This window comes from Corylus avellana, chromosome ca6, assembly GCF_901000735.1.
Source record: "Corylus avellana chromosome ca6, CavTom2PMs-1.0".
In the NCBI taxonomy this organism is placed as follows: domain Eukaryota; kingdom Viridiplantae; phylum Streptophyta; class Magnoliopsida; order Fagales; family Betulaceae; genus Corylus; species Corylus avellana.
Window position 1 is genome coordinate 2935661 of NC_081546.1, and position 16483 is coordinate 2952143.

The following is a 16483-nucleotide window of genomic DNA, read 5'->3' on the forward strand; positions in this document are numbered from 1 at the left end:
TGCACAAGAACAGATTGAGGTGGTGACATCACACACTTTGGAGAGAAAGCAGAGATGAGAGTATTATTTATTTGCAAAGAAATTTCACTCCATTTACACAGAAGAAGGGTTATTAATGATTATATGGTAGTTGAGTTGATTTGATACACCCTAATTTAACAGGGTTTAAAAAATTCTAACTTAACTCAATGTTATTTAGAAACCCTGAACAAATTCATTTGGGTAGTGCTCATCAAACGCATAAGGTGGAATGGTGGAATTGGAGAAGATTAGAGTTTTCTGGGTACCATTATTATAGTCCAAGACATCACTTTATAGTATTAGGCATGGCAAGAAACCTAAAGGATTTGGATTTGTTTCTTGCATGTCAAGCTTAATAGCATAATTGAATTGAATCGGAGAGATGGAGATATAGGTGAAAATATGATTACATTCCTTACGAAGGACAATGTACAAAAACAGCACAAGAGTTTGATAATTAGTGCCTCGTATTAAAATCTTTCCAGATGAGATGGTCATTTGCACAGTTTACATACATGAACTGGCAGCAGCTACCAAGATCAAAAGGGGATGCAAAATTGTGATTTAGCCTGCATGCATGACTTCTTGAACAGAGCATTTTGGGGGCAACTTGATCGGGCTTCACTTATTAAGAGGCACAACATGAAAGCTTTCCTATTCGTCCAAACGGATGATGCACCGAAGGCCTTGTCCATTCAGCATGTACTCAAAGGCCTTGTTTATATCCGCGAAAGAGACATGATGGGTGATGAACTTCTCCACTTCAAGTTCCTGGGACAATAATTGGGTCATCAATTTGGTTGAGATAATCAAAATAAGTGGTTGAGAGATTGAAGATTACCTTGTTCATGTATTTCTCCACCACCGAGGGAAGATCAGAGCGAGGCTTGTAGTTACCAAAAAAGGTACCCTTGAGAGTCCTCCCATTCAAAAAGTTTACGGGGTTTGTCTTAAAGACAGCATCTTTGCGAGGCACACCCACAATAACGGCGAGCCCCCAACCCTGCCGTAACAGTTTCGACTCAACATGAAAAGGACCAAACCAACATATAACAGAAGAGAATAGAAATATAGGAAAAACATGCATACATCATGAACACATTCAAATGCAGAAATCATGGCCTCAACATTTCCTGTGCACTCCACGCTTCTGTCCACTCCTCCGTCTGTCATCTCTGCTATCACCTAATTACCAATTCACAAGCCAGGTGCTCTGTAACAACTTCAAATACAAAAGGCAGAAAATGGTGAACAAAAGTCCTTGGACTTTTACAAACCTCTTGAATTGGTTTCTTGTGGTCTTTTGGGTTCACAAACTCAGTCACACCAAACTTTTTTGCTGTGTACAAGCAAAGTGAATTTTTCTTAGCAAGATCGTATATAAGAAGAGCTTTCTTCTTCTAATCCAAATGTTTAATTAGCAGGCAACAACAATTCCTGGAGTTTTGGGATTTGTTCCAACCTGATTGAAGAATACTTGTATTCTTCAAAAGTTTTCAACCAAAATCTGTGTGAATTTTCTTGTATGCTTACCTTCTTCAATTCTATCCGGATGTAGATCAATACCAATAATTCTTGAAGCCCCAGAAATCCTGGCCCCCTCAGCAGCCTAATCACAACGAAGAACCACAGTGTTAATGGTTAAAATTTAGGCAAAAGAAATGCTAAAAAGATTCGAGAGAGGGAGGGAGGGGGGGCATGAGCTCACAGCAAGGCCTACAGCTCCCAATCCAAAGACAGCCACTGTCGAGCCTTTTTTCGGTTTTGCAACATTCAGAGTGGCACCAAGGCCTATACAACAAATATATACTCAAAAAATGGGTTCTATAAAATTATTTATTAACAGAAAACTATACAAGTATAGGGAATTAATTCTCATATATGGTTCTTACCTGTGGAGATTCCACAACTGAGAATACAAACTTTGTCAAGAGGAGCCAATGGATTGATCTTGACAACACAGCCTACGTGAACCACTGTGTACTCACTGAAGCTGGAAGTCCCAAGAAAATGGTAAATGGGTTTTCCATTGATTGAAAATCTAGATTTTCCATCACTCAGCATCACCCCCCTGTCAGTATTTATCCTCAGAAGCTCACACAGGTTGCTTTCTTCTGATTTACAGTGTGCACATTCTTTGCATTCCCCAGTGAACACTGGGAGGACATGATCGCCTGGTTTCAGATCCTTCACGCCCTCACCAACACTCTCCACGATCCTTTTTATGCATTTTAGAAAGAAAATAAAAAGATAAACATGATTCCATTGAAAATACTAACGATCGACAAGAAGCAAGTATAGGGAATTATAATCCACTTTGAAAGAAATTTACACACCCTCCTGCCTCATGGCCAAAGATTCTTGGAAACAAAGGGTTCTGTCCCTGCAGGACACAAATCCATCAAACATGAATCAGAAACTCTTTTCCTTGAACATCATCGTTTTTCTCACTATTTTAAGGTGGGTGTTGCTGCTTTTTGAGAAGCAATGATAAATGTGCTACCTTGGCTTCCCAGAAGAAAACATCGGTATGGCACAGAGCGGTATAGAGAATCCTTATACGAACTTCATCTACTTGTGGCGGTGCCACCTCCACTTCTTCAATCACAAGCGGCTTCTCTGCTTCCCATGCAACAGCAGCTACACAAAGATAAAAGGCCCCATGATCACTTTGTGAAAAGAATTGATCAAACTTCACAACCCAATAACAGAAGGGAAATTTAAACAGATATCGAGCATATTTTTCTAAATTTATCAACCATGTTGAGGAACTGTCATTAAATTAAATAGAAAATCCCAGTGATTTTCACCTTTACAACGTATGACCTGCCCAGCAGTGCTTGACATCCTTTCTTTTTAGTCTCACCGACAATCTAAAATATCAAAAAATGTTTTGGCAGTCGATGAGTTTTCTTCTTGTTGGGAAATATTGCCTAGTTGTAGAGAATTGAAGGAAGGAAGGAGATAGAAGTCTGATTGAGTTGTGAAACTATGAAGCTTTATCAATGGTGACTATGGTACTGTTCCTTGTCACAGTTGTCATTTCAAAGAATTTTGTCCTCGTAAGATAAAATATCACTCTCATTCGTAAGCATGCGTCTAGTGGGGTTGGACCCCAAAATGTACATTTTTCTCCCTCCTTTTGTTTTTTCTTTGGGGTAATTACTTTTTTTTTTTTTTTTTTTTCTTTCTTTCTTTCTTTCTTTCTTCATGAACTACAATGCATTGTCACTTTGTCCCCATGAATTAACAATTCTACTGTTCGACCCCATCAAACTACCATTTTGTGCCAAAAACCCCATTTTTATCAGTCAAAGGCGTTAACTCAGATGGTTAAAGTGACAATGCGTTGTTGTTCATGGGGACAAAGCATTGTAGTTTAGGAGGCAAAGTGACGGGTTGACCGTTTTAGTTAACGTCTTTAACTGATGGAAGTGGAGTTTTGGGCACAAAATGATAGTTTGATGGGGTCGGACAGTAGGGTTGTCAGTTCATGGGGGCAAAGTGACAATGCGTTGTAGTTCCTGAAAAGAAAATGTAATTACCCATTTTTCTTTCCTTGCTCAATCAATAACTAGATTTTGTAATTACAAAATTTTCACCAAAAGCTCCAAATTGCAACTTGTTTGAAAGATTTGAAACTTTGGGTAAAATTTTTTTTAAGAAACTGAAAAAATTAGGCAATTCATATATAGGGTAGCAATTCATATTCGCGTATCAAGCTTAGTCTGTTATGAAAATACTCGCTTTATTTTTAAGATGGTAAACAACTTAGGCAATTTAATGGGGACCTGGGTATCAAAATTAACAAGTTGGCTTGAGAACCAATCACTATTAAACCATAAAGCTCTCCAACTGACTAAAGCCAAAACTTTTTGAACTTTGTCCCCTCCTTTCCTTCTTCGATTTGATTGTGGTTTGTCTGCATCGATCACTTCAAAAACTCCACTTCCTAATCCTTCCAAAGGCTTCTTTCCTGTTCTGGTTGATGTTAACACCACAGGAGTACTAACAGGAATTGATCCACATCCAAAAGAAAATAAATTAATTAATTATGTAGCCCCCTTTTGATCATGACATTGACAGCTTGTTTGATTCAATTCCACTGCATTTCTTTTTTCTTTTTTCCTTCCCAAATCAGTTTTTCTGATACATTGTTTTGAAGAGACGGATTATATGATTCGATTGTCCAGTCTAGCATAGTTTGGGGCATTTGTAGGCTGCATCGGATATCTTGTTTTTGACCTAACCATTAACACCTTTGGACAATTTGTCACATAGAAAAAACTACACCATCCTGATATTTTTGCTTGCATATTTCCAAATACATGTTAAAGAGTATGTACTTAGAAGTGCATGTAGCATTTTTGTTCACGTTTATGTCACATCGACTGCCAAATTAACAATTATAGCTCTAATGTCATTCTTTTTGAATCCTTAAACTTAGAGAAAAGAACAAATAAGAAAGAGAAATGCTAAGCTTACAAAATATTTTATAAAAGAAACTCTTACAAAATGACGTAAATTTTACTCTTTGCTCCTCTCTTAAGGTAGTCATCAATGGAGCAAAGCCCGAATTCTCTCACTACAAAGCCATATGAAACCCACCCAAGGCTAAGCTTGTTTATTATTCCTTTCCCATTTACTCCTCCATTACTCCATAGATGGGTTCCTCAAGCAGCTCTACCAACCACCCAGGCTGTCTGGTTCTTGCTCCAAAGAAAAATGTTATTCTTTCAGGCTTCCCTTTTCTTGGCCTGCAGGCCATGGCCCATTTCCAGCTTATTTCTTGTGCTATTGCTTCTTGGGCCTTGTGTGCTATTGTTTAATTTGGTCGTTCAGGCAAAGTGCTTTCAGAAATTGGAAGGAGCTCTTCTTTTGAAGTGTGTTCCCAAAATAACCAAGCTTGTGTTCAATTTTATAGTTTTATCTTTTATGGGCTGGGCTAATATTATTGAATTTGTCCCTATAATTTAGAATTGTTTTCAAAGTTTCCAATTTATCTTTTAGCTCCTTTAGTTTCTTTTGCGATTATCAAATTGATCATTCTGTCCATGTTCTATTAGATTTTTTTTTTTTTTAATTAAATTTTTTTTTTAACAAACGGAGCTAATCTTTAAGTTTAAGAACATGTAGTAATCATTTTACCGAGAGAAATGTTATATACACTTCCACTTCTAAGCTCTCAAGTGCATATTCCCTAACGTAGCACTAAAAAAAAAAAAAACACCAGTCCAATTATAGATTATCACGTTATTTTATAAGAAAAGTGTAGTAAAAACTATAATACCTTTAAGAAAGAGTGACTCTCTCGGTCTATATATATATCCAAAAATATTTTGGCAAAAAAGAAATGACCAAATTAAAGTTTGAAAATATTTTTGTGCTTGGCCACAAAAAATAAAAAATAAAAAATAATAATAATAATAAATAAAAGAATAAGGTTGAATGGGCCTCGTGTGATTTGTGAACAGTGACCCAAAGCAAAGGTGCAGAATCCACAGGAGAGTCAAAGGACAGAAGAAGTAGTAAAAGATTGTGGTGGAGCCCAGCCCAGCAGTTTCAGATAGAGACTGATTGGGCCGGCCGTTGCAGACGGGGCATGCGCTGCCACCTAATGAGGAGGGGAAAGGGACCCACCCACGCCACATGTCATATCGTTATCAAATGAAACACAGAAGAAAGAGGACAAACATTGTTGGATGGTCGCAGACAGTGGCTCTTTCTCAGGTCCCTACTCCCTCTTGTCCCATCTGCTTTGCACTTCCGCTGCCTTAATGCCTATGATGATAAGTCTCTCTCCCTCTTCTGTCTAAAGCCTAAAGTCCCCATCGATGAAGGATTAAGGATGGGTGGGGGTAAAAAATATTTCAGGAAATGGGGAGAAGTTTCCTCTTATTCCAAATCCATCCACTTTTTATTACCCAAATGTAAAACTGGCCCCTAGCTCCCTCTCTCTTGTGTCTCTTTCTAGTAAGAGCATCCAATTCTCCTTCCATTACTCCTTCCTTCTGTCCGCCCAATCATGTTGTAATTTGACGTCAGCAACTACTGTTGAAGAACTGGGTTTTCAACCTACTGCAAATTCATGTTGAGGGCCAGATCTTTTTTTTTTTTCTTCTTCTTTTTAACTAATGAACAACAGATCTTTTGAAAAATATAAAGTGTATCCAAAGAAAGTTTAAGGGAAATATATTAGGTATAACCACAGCTGATCATGAGGTTCAATATATCCCGAGGTAGCTAGCTAGGTTTAAAGTAAGCAAACTTTATGGAAAGCAAGTGCCATTTTAATGAGAACCGAAAAGGTTGGTTAACCTTTGTTCCTCACTTTTACGGTGTATCCAAGTTTACTTTTTTCTGAAGCTTTAAACAATAAACTTTTGGCAAAAAGGAAGAAGAAAAAGAAGAAAAAAAGATAGAATTTTTTTTATATATGAAAAGGTTGGAGCAAAAGCCCATTGTTGCATAGAAGTAAACAAGGCATGGGGCCATTGGGCGATCATTAACATTGGATTTGAAGTTTTCTTTCTAGATTCTCAATGATCTCACTTACCATATGGAAAGAAGTCATAATCTCTGAACTCCATTGTGTGAGAGCAGAAGAGGTTTTTTTGTAGGTGGGACATTGTGAATTAGCAGGGTCTCTTTACTTGGCTCCTGATCACCGGCCAGCTCCTAAGCAACAGAGAAATTAACCCTTTTCTTTCGAATGGTAACAACTTTGGAAATGGGCCGGTGGCTTGTCACTTTCATTACTTTGTGTCTCCTCTTTACTGTTTCTCTCAATTAAACAAGAAAACCTGTAATCTTTTCCCCCCAAATATTACCACTCTGTAATATCTATAGAAAGACGGTAACTTTTATGGAGGCTTACAACTTACAAGGTGAGAATTCCATTTCATGGGTTGTAACTGTTTGTGAAGAGCTGCATGCAAGCCTTTAAATAGGTTATATATAGCTAGGGACAAAGGGCCATTCATGTGAATTTCCACCCTTTAGGAAAGAATCCTTCCTTAAACAAACTTAACACTCTATTGGTCCATCAACTACTGCAGTACTATGCAGCAATTTCATTGATTCGTGATACTCTGACGACTTATTGATCTGTGGTATTTGTGTTCATTTCCTACCCTAAATTAATCATCTCCCATGATATTTGAGCACTAAACCTAGCTAGCTTCCTCTTTTGCTGTGTTATACTGTTTCTACTAATGTTATACATGTACGTAATTAATTTCATGTACCTGAAAGATTCTTATTGTCCAAAACACCAAGGGTCACATTTTTGTGGTCCTTTCTGACTATATCAGCTAGAACTTAACACAGTCGAGGGTTTTTTTTTTTTAATTTTTTTTTTAATTTTTAATTTTTTTATTTATCTATTATTATTATTTTTTGGGTAATAATAATGCATGTTTGATCAATTAACAATGCTATATATTACATCTCTATATATCTTACTCTTATTTCATTAGACTGATGGAGTTGTGTTTATCAGTAATTTATTTATTTATTTATTTTAACAATGATTAATCCAAGAATTGATGTGTATTGCCACATTGGCCCAGTACAATAAGGTGGAATAGGGAATAATATATAACATTTCTCTTGATCGATTATTAATAGAGTAATGCTTTTTACATTGTATACTCTCATTCCACATGATCTATTTTCACTATGCTTATTATGTGACAGTACTAACTATTAATTAACCCTTTGATTGTTTTTTTTTTTGTAAGTATGGATTGATCTACCTGTAAATTGGATATAATAGGATAAAATAGGATAATCCTAGTGAGATGATCATGTAGCATTACTCTTATCAATATGCCACTTTTTTCCTTGACACGTACAAGATGCATGTATTCAATATTTCTTTGATTAAGAGGAATCCATCAGTAATCCTCTTTGGGAATGATTGAGTATTAATGTTATATATACACAGCAAATTAAAGATGATAAAGAGAAAAAGAAAAAAAAAAAATCATCATCATCATAGCTAATTAACCCTCCGTCATGGACCACAACGGTGTTCCGTAATGAATGACGTAATGATCAGTGAGGCACCAAGCACAACGTTCAACTATTGCAGCTGTGAGATAGAGCAAACCATATACTTGGAAATGCCAATTGAATCCCATCACTCCAACTACCGAGAGAGGAACATACACATAGATTAATGGATCCCCCTATTTGCCACGTGTAAATTAATTAACATTAATTGTTTTATATAAATATACATTTTTTATTTTAACTTGTCAGAACACTAATATTTTTTTTGGTTATTTTAATGAGTTAATTTCGTAAAAGAGCCTGAGAACCTTCATTTTCAACCTTACCAATTTGACCCCCCAAAAAAAATGGTGAGCGAATACTATTAATTCACCAAATGAATAAAAAAATAATTTCTCTTTTTACATTTTTTTTTTTTCTATCTCCTCTTTTAATAGTTAAATAAATAATAAATAAATTTATGAAAAAAATATTTAAATGAAATAATAAAAATACATTATTAAAATAGTGAGGCCATTGAAATATTCTGAAAAAAGACTGAATAATTAAAATAAAAAGAAGGAAAAATTACAGTTTAACTCTCAAAAGTTGACAATATTTTTCAATTTGAATACCAAAGTTTCAATTTTTGCAATCCACCTCTACAAAGTTTCATTTTTTTTTTTCAATTTAACCAATATTATCCTAAAAATTCTCACATTGCCTCTAATTTTTATTTTTTTATAAAAATAAAAAATAAAATAAAATTTGGGGGTGCAAAAATGGCCAGATGGTCGTAGCCACCCTGGATTTTTTTTAAATTTTTTTTATAAAAAATAAAAAATTAGGAGCAATATGAAAAGTTTTTGATACAATTGGTCAAATTGCAAAAAATTGAAACTTTAGGAAGTGAATTGCAAAATTTAAAACTTTAGTGTTCGAATTGAAAAACGCTGTCAACTTTAAAGAATAAACTATAATTTTTCCTAAAAAGAAACTTCTTTTAATTATTTTGGTGAGCGATATTACAAAATTATATATCATCAAGCTTACCAACCGTGATTTCCGGTATTAATTAAAGTGACTCCAAAGTGAAAAAACAATTGGTTGAAGGGCATTTCCGTCCATGAACTCCTATATAAACACAGACAATTCTCTTCCTCATCACTTTCATATGACTGATCTCCATAAACACAAAACTCTGTGAGAGATCAGAGAGAAGAGAGATGATAAGTGGAAATGATTTCTACAATGTCATGTGTGCGATGGTTCCTCTATATTTTGCAATGCTGGTAGCATACAGCTCAGTGAAATGGTGGAAGATATTCACGCCGGAGCAGTGCTCCGGTATAAACCGGTTCGTCGCCGTGTTCGCGGTTCCGGTGCTGTCGTTCCACTTCATATCTCAGAACAATCCGTACCAAATGGACACCAAGTTCATACTGGCCGACACGTTTTCTAAGGTTCTAGTCCTTGTTTCGCTGTCGGTGTGGGCTATCTTCTTTAGAGGTGGGTTGGATTGGCTGATCACTCTTTTCTCGGTTGCCACCTTGCCCAACACGCTTGTCATGGGCATTCCTTTGCTTCAAGCCATGTACGGGGATTTCACTCAGAGCCTCATGGTGCAACTGGTTGTGCTTCAATGCATCATTTGGTATATTGAAAACATTTTCTCTTTTTTCCTTTTTTCAAATTTTGAATAATGTTAATTATAAACCTTTATTGGTTACTCCCACCATCTTGATTCCTGTGAAAGCTTCATCAATGGGTCTTTTTCCTTTTGCTGCTCTTCCTCTCTTAGCTACACCTTTTGTAGAAAGGAAGCGCAAAAGCTCGAAAAACACACAAATTAGTGTCAGTCCCACCTATACGTCAAAAGCAGAATTTAGCTCTAACTTTAGTTCAGATAAAATTCTCTCCTTCAAACGTGATTTCTCACTATGACATGATGATCTCTATCAAGTGCTTATATTTTTCCACAAAATATGGTTTTCTATTTTTATTTTTTATTTTTTTCTGGTTATTTTTGATAAAAAAAAAAAAAAAAAAAAAAAATGTCGATTGCTAATCAATTAACAAGAGGTCTGATTTTAACTAAACCCGCAGGTACACACTCTTGCTCTTCCTCTTCGAATACAGAGCCGCCACCCTCCTAATCCAAACGCAGTTTCCAGGATCCGCCGCTGCCACCATATCCAAGTTCGAGCTTGATGACGACGTGATCTCCCTCGACGGACGTGATCCTCTACGCACCGAGTCCGAGCTCGACCCCAACGGCCGGACCATCAGGGTGCGCATCCGACGGTCCACGTCCTCCGCCGCTGACAACCACTCAACGCTCTCCCCTTCCATAATCATCACCCCGAGAGCCTCCAACCTCTCCAACGCCGAAATCTTCTCCGTCAACACCCCTCCACCGCTACTCCCACATGACATCGCATTCGGGAACGCAGAGCTCGCCCTCGGCTACCGCTCGGCGAGCCCTCGGCAATCTGGGTACGCGTCTTCGGACGCCTACTCGCTCCAGCCTACTCCACGCGCCTCGAACTTCAACGAGCTGGAAACTACCACGGCCACCACGGCGGCGAACACGCCTGTATGGTCGAGGTCCCCAGTGGCCGGTAGGGTTTTTCGGCAGCCGTCTCCTGCTTTCTCAGGGGTGAAGATGATGTGGGACTCGCCGGGAAAGTTTGCTCAGGGAGAGAGACAAGGGTGCAAGGATGTCATGGGTGCAGGTACGTAATAGTACGTTACGTGGGGGTGCCGTGTGTGTGTATCACTGTGTTTGTTTGTTTGTTTTCTGCTTCGTCGTTTGCTCCCATTTTGTTTGGAATTGTGCTAGCTAGAGAGGGTAATAACTAGAAAGTTGAGTTAAATAAAAAATTATAGTAAAAAACACATTTAAAAAAAAAAGAAATTAATAAAATTTGTATTTCTCAAACCTAATTATAAACATGTTATAAGTATTTGAGGGGACAAACGTTGTGTCGTTTTTAAATGCGAGAGAAATATCGAGCAGACATGTAAACCTTTGTCAGGTGGGTGTACTGCACGTTTTGTCTCAACTGGCCTTTGATGTTTTCTGAATAAATCTGAGTCTGACAGAGCAAGCGCCTCTCCCCTCTGAGGCTGATCGATCCCTGTAAGAACAAATTGACTACCATTTTTGGACGATTATGGAAGGAAAACACTACAAATGTTTATTTCTATCTAGAGTTGTTGTTGTCACGTTTCATTTTTATTTTTTTTTTTTTCATTTTTTACCGTCGCCGGTTTATTTACTTACTTACTTTTACCATCTAAAAAGTGATGTAGTTTAGGTGAATTAAAAAAAAAAAAAAAAAAATCAGTATATGTGTTTTAGTTTTTTGAACTGCTCAGAAAAGAAGGCATGTTAACTCTCTTCTTAATTTGCTCAGGTTATGACAAAGGACACAAGATTAAAATAAATCTTAGATAGTTCTAAAATTGTTCGTTAATGTTTGTTTGGATGTATTTTTTTTTCATGCTTTTATTTTGAAAAACAAGGCTGTGTTAGTTGTTAATATGATTTGAAAATAGAAAAGAACATAAAATGATTTGTTGTTAATATGTGTTTGGATGATTTATTTTTTTGTTTTTAATTTAAAAACGTCTTCTAATGTGAAAATTTTAGTTCAATGATTAACTTATTATTAGAAATCATAATATAAATTGTGCATGTATAACAAGTATATATGCCTGCTCGTAATGCTCACTAGCTAGTAAAAAAAAACTATGGGCAGAAGAAACGGCTAGGATTTCGAGGATTTTATTTTTAGTCTAATTAATAAAACTCATTTTCTTGCTCTGAAAAAAATAATTGTTCTTTATTTATTTAAATTATAATTAATAAAGGAATGGAATACAAGAGTAAACCTCATTCTCCCACGTAGGGAACTCTATTTTGTCACTTAAAATACAAAAATCATGGTCTAATTTTGTACAATATCAAAATAATATTTTTACTTTTTCCCACTCTCTATTTATATAATTTTCATTTATTTATTTTTCTTATTCCCTAATTAAGTGCCCACGACATGATGAAAGGGAATGAATAAAGTGGCACTGTCCACGCTTCACTCGTAATAAATAAAACATATATATTATATATGTATAAATTAAAAAAAAAAAAACAACCAAAGTGGTCAAAAGTAATCTTTATTTTTGTTTTTCATCAAACATTTGGCTTAGTCAGAATCTTACTTGATAGGTGCCATCATTTGCTGAAGGCACGTGTGTAATGATAGAGGGGGGGCCTACATGATTGCCTAATTGGTAGACCTATTATAAAGAATCCATTAGGGTAACACCAACCCAATATTTTCATTCACTAATTATGTTGTCTGTTTGTCTCAACACTCGCTAATCTTGCCAGGTGGATATAGCCATCAAACTTTAAGGTTGATCATTTTATTATCTTTCAGGGAAAGAAATTAGCTTCAGAGACAGCACCAAAATTCAAATGCCGGAGGAGGAGGCCGCCGGTGGTCAGGAAATGCCACATGCCTTTGTCATCCTCAGGCTTATACTCATCGTGGTTGGACGGAAGCTTTCTCGCAACCCAAACACATACTCAAGTGTGTTAGGCCTTTTGTGGTCTCTAATCTCGTTCAAGTGAGTTTCTTAATTGTAACGCCATACTCATCCTATGTGCCCGACCCCAATTTCAAGTCAAATTGAAAGAAATTAATTATTTTATACTTCATATTAACTGCTACAAAATCTAATCTAATTATGAAATGACTTAATTTTATTTGAAATTTAGAGAATTTGTTATGAACGGAAGACCCAAGATTCGAAATTTGCCTAAAAAAAAAGAGAGGGGAAGCCCTTTATTAACACACCTGTCACTATTAGCATATGATTGAAGCCACATTGATACGTGTTAATAAATTATAAAAAAGTCGTAGGTCTAACATTGTTGTAAAAAGGAGTAGGTTACTTTTTTTTTGTACTATCTTTCATTGTCAAATTATTAAAATTATATAAATGGAATTATTTTTTGAGTGAATGTTATAACATTATTGTTGTTTCATGGATGTCGCAGATGGAATGTAGGGATGCCGAGTTTGGTGAAATACTCGATAAAAATAATCTCAGATGCTGGTCTTGGGATGGCAATGTTTAGCTTAGGTATATTATTTATATTATCTCCCAACCATCATAAATGTGATTAATGTACATTACATGACAAATGCACATGTAGACATTTTCATATATACATGATCTGTTTTTACGAACTGGGTACAAATCACATGCAGTGTAGTAAATGTACATTTATTATTACAATGTTGATGTCACATGGATTTTAGACCAAGAATGGCACTTTTGAAATTGACATGTTTCTTCTATGTTCTGCCTGAAAAGTATTAAAATCGTACTTTGTTAATTGCAGGGTTGTTCATGGCCCTCCAGCCACGGATTATTGCTTGTGGGACAAAAAGGGCAACAATGGGGATGGTGATCCGGTTCCTTTGTGGACCCATATTAATGTCAGCTGCATCGGTTGCTGTTGGATTAAGAGGTGAAAAACTACATGCTGCCATTGTACAGGTACTGTGATCCTATGTATGCATTCTATTTTTTTTTTTTTTAATTCTTTTTTTATTTAAAGCGGAAAAAGGGAAAAAGGGAAAAAGAAAATTCGCTTGTTTCCATCTACATTTGTGGTTTTTGTTTTGTTGGCATAGGAAGATAAAGTTTTCTTTCAAATTTATATAACACAGTTTATTAAATTAACATATGTTCTTGTCCTTACTGCAAGTAATTTTTATATGCATTTTTAATAAAACAAATTATATAAAAATTACATGTCTTAAGAACATATGTTAACTTTAAGGATATTTATATGCATTTTATGGGTGGAAAACTTTATTTTGGGGTCTTAAACCATACTGTTGCTGAATTACAGGCAGCTCTTCCACAAGGGATTGTACCATTTGTCTTTGCAAGGGAATATGGATTGCACCCCGACATTTTGAGTACAGGGTAAGTTAGATTTAACTTTGATTTCGAAGCATTTTTATGTCTATAACAACAATAATAACACTGACAAATCCACTACCACAACGAAAACAATAATATTTTGAGTTTTATATTCAAAATAAGAATAATATTAAAAATTATATTTTTATTCTACAACCATTTAGTAATATTAATGTGACGGTTTTAACAAATTATTAAATTAATATTTAAAAAATAAATAAATAATTCAAAAATTAGTTGAGACGGTATTTAATACCCAGGCTGAGTTTTGTTTTTTAAACCCGCCTCTCTTGAGGAATTTCAAGGTATATTAATTTATTTCTAAATAATGTGGGGGCTAAGATTAGGCATCTCTAGGTAGACTTCAATTATCCTGAAATTTTAGATTTAAATTAGGGGATGCTTTTTGTGTAGCACAACTATTCATTCAGATGCTTCTTCTATCGACCATGAGACTAAAACCCCACTCATGTCAATCATGTCGGCTCTGCTGCCATTTTCCAAGTGCTAGGGTTTGAGAATTTCCCTTGTATTCATAAATCTAATTTCACATTCATACCAAACCTGAACTTTGTTTGTTAAAATTTTGGTTATTTTTCTTTCTCTTTTTTATTATTTTATTTCTTAAACTACAAACAATTAACAAACAATTAAGATTATAAAGAACTTTTAAAAATATAAATACAATTATTACTTTAATGTCACATTAAAATATTTTTTAAAAATTAAAATTAAAACCATCTAAAACACACTAATTCACAAACAGAAGAATCCTACTATTTTTTTTTCCTTCCTGATGAACACATTTATAAGAAATCTACTGAACTTTTAACCTGCCCACGCAACATAATGCAGCCCTAGGAGATCACTTATATAGGAAGGATAAGTGAGTAATATACTACATTTTTATTTTTTATTTGAGCATTGATGTTATGTAGTAAATTTTATCCTATAATTATCTCACAAAGATCATGAAATGATGTGTTATTAGTGGTTGTCTTTTTTGTTTGTTTTTTTTTAGGTAAATGACATGTGAAACTACTTAAAACCTGTCATGCCAACTAATGTAAAATGAGTATAAAAAGTAGCATTACTCCTATAAATATATATAGTATAGAATTTGAATAAACTTGACCGTCACTTAAAAAAAATTAAAAAAATAAAAGTTATATATATACTTTGGGTGACCTCACACTTATATATGTCAGCCAATATAAAATCAATGTGATAATTAGCATCACTTATATACTTAGGTGTCATCTGCATTAAGATTACTTTGCAGCTGAAAACTCGATGGAAAGGGTATCTCTCTAGTTGAATTCAACCAGAGAGGAACCGGTTCCTTTTAAGTGAAGGGTAGAATTATCATTTTACAATTTTTTTATTTTTAACAATTCTATCCTTCTAGGTGAAAGGGTCGGCTCTTCTCCAGTTAAATATATCATTTTCCAAACTTGATGTTATGTTGGCGGTAACTCCAATGTCAGTCCAATTAACACTAATTATTAAAAGTGAAATGTCTCAAATTCAAATGGTTGGGAATTGTTGTTAACTTATAATGAAGAGATCGATGAATATATAACACAATGCCCTTCTCCTTTTGCAGGGTTATCTTTGGAATGCTAGTTTCATTACCTGTAACCCTCCTCTACTACATCTTTCTAGGCCTATGAAAAGAGAGCAAAAAAGAAAAAAAAAAAAAGAGGATTAAGAAGTTGGTGCGTTTTCAATAAAGCATGGAGCATCCAAAGTATAATGCCCCTAGCTAGTAGCATGGAGTTCAACGACAACTATTATGTCCCTACGATGTCGTCCTAGCTAGCCGACCATTTATGTCCATGGTCGGCCTCATTATGTTGGATCTGGCCAACATATATATGACATGTCATCATCATTAACGGTATTGATCACAGGGCTAGCCTTCCGTTATTGTAAACGCTTTGAGAATGTTGACTTGGTTAGGGTGGATAATGATATTTATCAAAAGCCAAAAAGTTAGGGTCAAATTAGAATGTGACAGGATGATATTTAGGGTTTTCATTACGTTTCATGCTATCCTAGTACATGTATTAGTGGTAGCCGAAAGGGAAAGGGAGTATCATGACATATGATTAAGGTAGGAGCCTTATTTTCTTGTTGGGGGTGGGTAAAGTTGTGGCAACCAAGCATGTTTGACTAGAGAGGAAAAAAGGAAAATTAATGTCATCTCAGCTTCTGTTTTTGTCTTGCAATATCTGGAGCAATCATCACATATTCGTAATTATTTTATACTGTTTGAGATGACAGATTTTAAGTGATTTTTCTTTACGTTACGTCAATTGGTGTGAAATAAATGCGAAGAACAACTTTACTCAACTTGCGGTTGCGGTTCTTGCTTTCATGCATGAAACGGAGAACATTTTTGGCTTAAAATTGTATTTCTCTTGTTGGCAATACGTCCAAAAGGTAAGAAAGCATTTGG

General features: G+C 35.3%; 2 protein-coding genes across 2 annotated transcripts; one reads left to right on the forward strand and one right to left on the reverse strand.

Moving 5' to 3' along the window:
* Positions 1-412: 412 nt before the first annotated feature.
* LOC132183771 (alcohol dehydrogenase) lies at positions 413-3042 on the reverse strand. The gene is made up of 10 exons (XM_059597185.1): positions 2832-3042; positions 2525-2661; positions 2358-2404; positions 1914-2239; positions 1730-1812; positions 1555-1630; positions 1299-1360; positions 1111-1206; positions 863-1024; positions 413-792 (listed from the first exon to the last, which is right to left on the reverse strand). Exons 1-10 carry the CDS (start codon positions 2866-2868, stop codon positions 676-678), a joined length of 1143 nt encoding a protein of 380 aa, XP_059453168.1. The 5' UTR covers positions 2869-3042; the 3' UTR covers positions 413-675.
* Positions 3043-9179: 6137 nt separating this feature from the next.
* On the forward strand, positions 9180-16246 carry LOC132183642 (auxin efflux carrier component 6). Its single transcript, XM_059597003.1, has 7 exons — positions 9180-9670; positions 10123-10751; positions 12462-12651; positions 13085-13170; positions 13433-13590; positions 13949-14025; positions 15629-16246. The coding sequence occupies exons 1-7, from the start codon at positions 9243-9245 to the stop codon at positions 15693-15695; spliced, it is 1635 nt and encodes a 544-aa protein (XP_059452986.1). The 5' UTR covers positions 9180-9242; the 3' UTR covers positions 15696-16246.
* Positions 16247-16483: the final 237 nt, after the last annotated feature.

What these genes read in the sequence shown, in the direction of transcription:
- LOC132183642 (XM_059597003.1), top strand. Translation starts at nt 9,243, where the DNA reads ATGATAAGTGGAAATGATTTCTACAATGTCATGTGTGCGATGGTTCCT. An exon ending in GATGGCAATGTTTAGCTTAG is followed by an intron (nt 13,171 to 13,432) that starts GTATATTATTTA and finishes TGTTAATTGCAG; the next exon opens with GGTTGTTCATGGCCCTCCAG. An exon ending in TACATGCTGCCATTGTACAG is followed by an intron (nt 13,591 to 13,948) that starts GTACTGTGATCC and finishes GCTGAATTACAG; the next exon opens with GCAGCTCTTCCACAAGGGAT.
- LOC132183771 (XM_059597185.1), bottom strand. Translation starts at nt 2,868, where the DNA reads ATGTCAAGCACTGCTGGGCAGGTCATACGTTGTAAAG. An exon ending in TTTTCTTCTGGGAAGCCAAG is followed by an intron (nt 2,405 to 2,524) that starts GTAGCACATTTA and finishes TGTGTCCTGCAG; the next exon opens with GGACAGAACCCTTTGTTTCC. An exon ending in ACAAGAAACCAATTCAAGAG is followed by an intron (nt 1,207 to 1,298) that starts GTTTGTAAAAGT and finishes ATTGGTAATTAG; the next exon opens with GTGATAGCAGAGATGACAGA.